This window comes from Poecilia latipinna, unplaced genomic scaffold (assembly GCF_001443285.1).
Source record: "Poecilia latipinna isolate Pla-1442-1.1 unplaced genomic scaffold, P_latipinna-1.0 Scaffold1518, whole genome shotgun sequence".
Classification (NCBI taxonomy): Eukaryota; Metazoa; Chordata; class Actinopteri; order Cyprinodontiformes; family Poeciliidae; genus Poecilia; species Poecilia latipinna.
This window is the reverse complement of record NW_015114134.1, coordinates 46,163-52,360: the sequence shown is the minus strand read 5'-3', so window position 1 is coordinate 52,360 and position 6,198 is coordinate 46,163. Positions and strand designations below refer to the sequence as shown.

The window sequence follows — 6,198 nt, the reverse complement described above, 5'->3', positions numbered from 1 at the left end:
CTGTGAAGAAATTCTATATATACATATAAAATATATATATATATATATATATATATATATATATATATATATATATATATATATATATCAGAGGATATATGAATTAAAATTTCTATCAAAAATGACCTTTTAAATGTATTAATATTGAAATGACACAGTACAACTTGATTTGTTTGTCCAACTAATTCATTCTTTATTTTTATATTGTTGTATTCGCTGCTGAAATAAAACTATATCTTCCACAATTTTTAAGAAAAGAAAATCTAAGTTTGCGAATAAGCTTGCACTAATAAGTTTTGTGACTGGGATCTGTTCACCAATTTTGTAAAGACTTGACCTTCCGATACAAATTTTAGCTGCTTCTAATGTCATTGTAGAACAATGAATAACAAGAAAATACTTTACACCAACATTCAGAATTGAAGTGGTTTGGAAAACGTTTTACAATAAAGTAAAACAAAGCCTTAAAAAAAAGAGTTTTAGAGCTGTGTCTCTCTGCATCACAGATTGTGGAACATAAATACCCATAATAATAACAACACTACTAAAAAGAAGTATATTCCTTCCACTCCTTTTCATGAAATAGACTGCAAAGTAGACAATAAATTATCAAACATGAGTCTTCAACAGATTGAAATATAGTAGTGTACAAGCGGAGCACCACCTCTGTGAATTTATCTTCATATTTTTTCCCTGAACTCTCTCTGTCAGTTTCTGAACAAACAGTAGCTAGAAAATAGAAGGTAAACTTTTCTTCCCAGAATCTTCTTGCAGCATTTCTGCCTCCTTTGGCTCCGTTTTTAAACTCCTCAGTGATTCTGAGAATAGCTAACCGAGTCTTGTTCCCAAATTAAAAACACCCAAACCACAGATCTTGTCAGCGCCCGGTTTAGTACTTATGTGTGGGACATTCACTGATCAGTAAAAAGATCTGCTTTTCTAGCTTCCAATCAGCTAATCTCTGACTGAAAGTTTGGTTCATTCTGGTTGGTGTGTTCTATTAAAATGTTGTGAAATACCCCTTTACCACATATCCGAATGATATTGTTGCCTAATTTGTGGAACATAACATGTACAAGTACAGTAAACCTGTTTGTATGTCAAGAATGTTATAAAAACAGAATTTTTAGAGGAACATTTATAGAAAAGTCACCTCAATTTACACTCCTGATGTCTCACAGGCTAATAGCCTATTATTCTGTCGGACAAGCTTATTTGTGATTATCTTTTTGGAAGTAATTGTCACTTTCCTTTTTCAAAGATTTTCTTTGTGGCTGACAGGCAGGATGAATGAATGAATTCGATGTAGCGAAAGCGGAGCATCACCTCTTTGCCCGGCCTACCTATATACCGCTCTTAATACGGGATAAAAACACGGCACATCTGGGTATCATTGTCATTGTATTAGCCAGCTGATCCCTGACATCAGTTTATGAGTCTGTAATCTTCTCTCTCGCACAATAGGCGGACTGAACCATCTAACCCCCATCGGAAAGAGAGCCATGATACAGGAATAATGTTCCACACTAAAAAAAAGAATAAAAAGAATAAGAATCTCCTTGCCAGCACAAACTCTAAGCTCCATAAGACTTGCCCTGGTTTAGCAGACTGCACACACACACACACACACACACACACACACAGACGTGCGTGCGCGCATGCAGGCAGGCTGCTACTTGCCCCTCCCCCTTTTTTCTTTCTCCATCTTTGTCTCTAGAGCGAATTCAATTTTGTCTTCTCCAACCGACGGCTTAAATGCAGACAATCTTATCAGCGGCTGTGCAAGCAGTGAGGGACGTGATTGAAACACCCCTGAAGTATTTCCAAAGCAGACAAACCTTTCAGGAGTCCTAATTGTGTCAGTGTGTATGAGTGCGAGTGTGTGTCTATGTGTGTTTCTTGGTCAAACACACATGCACAGATATGCCAACATTATGACGCCCTTCCCTACTTTGATCCTCGGTATCTTCCTTCTCTTTCCCGAGCTGCTCAGGAATCATAATTTGCTATTTTTATTGTTCGGTTACTATTTTCAGAATTTTGATTGATACACAACAATAAGCAATGACTTGAAACCGCAGTAGAAAATGATTTTTTTTTTTTTTTCCTTTTTGCTCTGGCTTCTTGTTTAAAATGGTCTCTCCGTTCTCCCTCCAGTCGTACATGGAGGACCACTTGAAGAACAAGAACCGTCTGGAGCGCGAGTGGGAGGCGCTGTGCTCCTACCAGGCCGAGCCCAGCGCCTGCAGCGTTGGCCAAGGCGAGCAGAACTCCAAGAGGAACCGAGCTGATGCCGTGGTCGTTTGTAAGTTTGCCTCAGATCTGTTACTTTCTTTTCCTTTTTGTTGGTGTTGTTCTGTTTGGCTTGTGAAAGTGTCTCTATTATGTCCAAGATGGGAAGAATGAAGGGTCAGCAATGTGTTTGCATCACTTTCTTTAAACAGATGGAGTATAAAAGCAGACTGATAAACAGGCCAGAACAATACTTTGGAAAATATGCTTCCAAAGCAAACAATCACTGGCAGCTGTCTTGCCAAAAAGTGTCTATTACACTTACTTTATAAATCCCTCCTTGAAAATCTGTCTCTGTCTACATATATATCTATAAATATGTACCCTAAGTGTCTTTAAAACACTTTGTACTGTATTAATAAAATTAAATGTGATATGAAGCTGTATCTTCTTGTTATGGCAGTGAGGGTGACAAAGTCAAAGTCTTGACTACAAGTTGGCTGAACAGCCCTTGAAAAACCTCCCTTTAAGTTTGTTTTTATACAAATGTGGCACCAGGGACCCTTTTTTGGGGGGGGCGGGGGGTGGATACTGTAGGAAGCAGTTGCAGTGACAGTTGGTCACAGCTATAAGTCTGGCAAGCCAAAGCATCACTGGCTTATTTAAAACAAAAAACAATAAATAATAATCCTAACAACTATTCATTCATTTAGAGAAATGCAAAATGCAAGGAAAAAAAAAAAAGAAGATTCTTTGTTTCTACTTTCAGAGACATTCCAGTCCGACTAATCACAAGTTGCCCAAATGGATTAAGATTTGTTTCTGTTCTATTTTCTTCCATTTTACTTAGATTTGTTCTTAGTTGAGTGTTTTTTTCCCCTGTGTGTTCCCGGTACTTGTTTCTTATTGCTGTGTTTTCTAAGATACTAAATCTCTGCTTTGTAGTATTCAGTTTAGCAGGTTTTTAAAAGTTCATCTTACCATCTGAAACGCTACAGGTTCCTATTTAGATCAAGGACCTCTTTAAAGAGTTAAGGTAAAGGTGATGAACTTAGCAAAGGAAAAACCATGACTTTTAGCAAAAGATGGCTAAAAGTGTTGACGTGAAAAAGTAAATCCACGTCCTCTAATGGCCAGTGGGGGGCGACTCCTGCAATTATTTAGCACCTTTGAAATAATCTGTAATATATGTATAACATGATTCTGCTTTTGATGGTGATTTTCTTCTTATTGTTAATCATATATCAACAACAAAAAAAATCTGTGTAAAGCAAAAATAATGTGACAAACTTCATGATTTTGAAAGAATCTTTAGCCCAGCAGTACTTCAGTCTGTCGAGGATGTTCTTCCTCTGAGTTTTGATGTCAGTGGTAACATTATTGCCACCTACTGGCATGGCATAAATATCTCAGTCTTTTAGTTGGTATTTCAGAGCCCATCTGGACTGAGATTTTTTTCCAAATGTGTAAAAAAATTATATCCAAATTAGTGCAGATCTACTTAAAAAAAACATTTATTAAACATCAATGTAGGATATTATTTAGGGTTGAGCCAAATGAATGTTGACTAAGTTTTAATCGTGCCTATTTGTAAGTATCTTTTAAATTCAACACTGTGTCTCACAAGAATACCAAACAGGTGTCTTCATTGCAAATTAATCTCGAGGCTTTTTTCAAGTTGGCATTGTTTAGAAATGTCAGTTTGACAGATTAAAACCAAACCTTGTTAGGGTCAAAAAATCTTTTATTTAGGGTGAAGGGAGAGGTTTGGAGACACCTTGTGTGTGTTTTTGTGTCTGATGAAAGTCTGGTGAAACTGAACGTCCTTCAGTTTTCATGTTCTGGTGCTGCTGTTCAAAAATCCTGCAGTTGCTGTGCAGGAAGGAAAGGATGTTGAAACTTGTACAGATGAATTATGCATCTTCATTTCAGATGATCATTCCCGGATCACCTTGAAATCAGAGAACAACCACAGCAACTCGGATTACATCAATGCCAGTCCCATAGTAAGTAGTGCTTATTTTAGTTGCACTACATGCTAATGCTCACACCTGTTTCACATTCTGACATGGAACAATCACAGTCCTGACACATTTAATGTGACAGATCAACACAAAACAGTACATAATTGTGAAGACGTCCAATCAGATTGAATGAAAGCATTATAGGAACATTCATTTCTAACCTCAGATTTAGATCTGGACTTTGATTGGGCCATTCTAACACAAGAGGAAGCCTTTTCAGAATGGCTCATTATGGGTGCACATCTCAACTTATTTGCATTTTATAACAGATTTACATCTAAGATGGTCCTCTGTCGACTAATGCTGAAGAAAAGCATCCGGACAGCATTATGTCGCCACAGTGTTGTCTGTTTTGCGCAACTAACACATTTTGTTTTCGAAAGAGTTATTTTTACTTTTTTTTTTTGCAATGGCTTGTATTAAGGGGTGAAGGCAGCTAATTCAAACAAAACACTCTTCAGAGTTTCATATGTTAAAACATGTGAAAATCAGTTTTTGTCAGTTATTTACAACTTTATATTAGTTTATGACATTAAATTTGAATAGATTACAGACAGGTTTGTGATTATAATGTGAGAAAATGTGGAGAAGGCTTATGTTTTTTTTTTTGGTTTTTTTTGGTTTTAAAGGACTGCGAATTATTTTGCAGCTGTAAGTTGTTGTCTGGATTAAATTGTTGCTGATCCGTTTTCTTTTATATTCCATATAAAAGAATGGAATATATTCACAGCAAGCACCAGTGAATATGTCAGATCACTTTTACAACCAATACCTTGCTTTCCACTCTCACTCATGAAAAATTCCACATTTTCTGACTGACAAAACACATCCCATGCAAATACAGAAAGAGATCCATATTGGAGAACGCTACGACTTATTTTTGTGTCTGTATGTTTTTTGTTTTTTTTTGTTTTATTTCTTTTCCCCAAAAACCATTGTCAGCCATGATTTCCCCCGAGGCCACCGAGAAGGGATTCCATCAAAGCGAACAGGAAGCTATGCATTTCAAATACAGTGCCAAAATTTTCCTTAGCCGACAGATGAGGATGGCACACACACACACACACACACACACACACACACACACAGCTGCTCTAAAAGCCTATTACTATTCAGAAACCAACAATGGAGACCTATTTATATCACTTGATTATGTACCAGCATATTCATAGAGCTATGTTTATCTTATGTTTATCTTAAAACAGTGTCAGGGTGCAACATTTAATTTCATAGTTGGTAAAATTGTCACTGAGTTCATCAGTCTGGAATAGAAGTTTGTAAAGATTCACATTAGAACAGAGATTTTTTTTTTTTTTCAATTTGATTTTTGCCAAGCACCATTTTGAGCCAATCGAAGGGAAATGGGTTGATTCCGATTGGTGGTGAATCAATGAGCGTATCTCTTGATTAGAAGGATTAGAAAAGTTCTCCAAGACACCTCAGTTATGGTTTAAAGAATATGTTTGAAGTATTGGGGTATGCGGCAATATGAGAATGAAAGGACAATAATTGCAGCACAAAAGGGTGTGACCTGAGAAAAACTGTAATAATTATGCCTGTTGCCGTGGCTTCTTCTTTCTAATTTACTTCAGGGGGCTTTCAGTAAATAATCTGGCACTTCGTTCTGGGAATGAAAGGTCACGCGGGGGAGGGGAGTGTATCTGTGCTCCTTGCTGAGCACAGGGTGACATCTAGCATTAGAAAAAAGGCCAAAAAAAAAAAAAAGAAGGCAAAGTCTCGACCACGAATGATGCGAGAGATCCTGGATGTACAGCATCATTAGGGTGAGGAATAGTTCAAAGGAAAGTGCAGACACAACCCTCGTCTTGGCATTTTTTGCAAAATTTCAGCAGTTTCCACCCAACGTTTTTTTTTTTTTTTTTTTTTTTTTGGGATCTTGGGTTGGGTTTAAAGCCCTTTTAAGTCACAACCCCCTTTTTTT

General features: G+C 37.0%; 1 protein-coding gene across 1 annotated transcript in view; it reads left to right on the top strand.

Moving 5' to 3' along the window:
• The window catches only part of LOC106963291 (receptor-type tyrosine-protein phosphatase N2-like), a 141,837-nt gene that overhangs the window by 109,433 nt on the left and 26,206 nt on the right, over nt 1–6,198 (top strand). The window contains exons 12-13 of the mRNA XM_015058125.1: nt 2,158–2,305; nt 4,165–4,238. Coding sequence (XP_014913611.1) covers nt 2,158–2,305; nt 4,165–4,238 — 222 coding nt within the window. The remainder of the gene's footprint in view (nt 1–2,157; nt 2,306–4,164; nt 4,239–6,198) is intronic.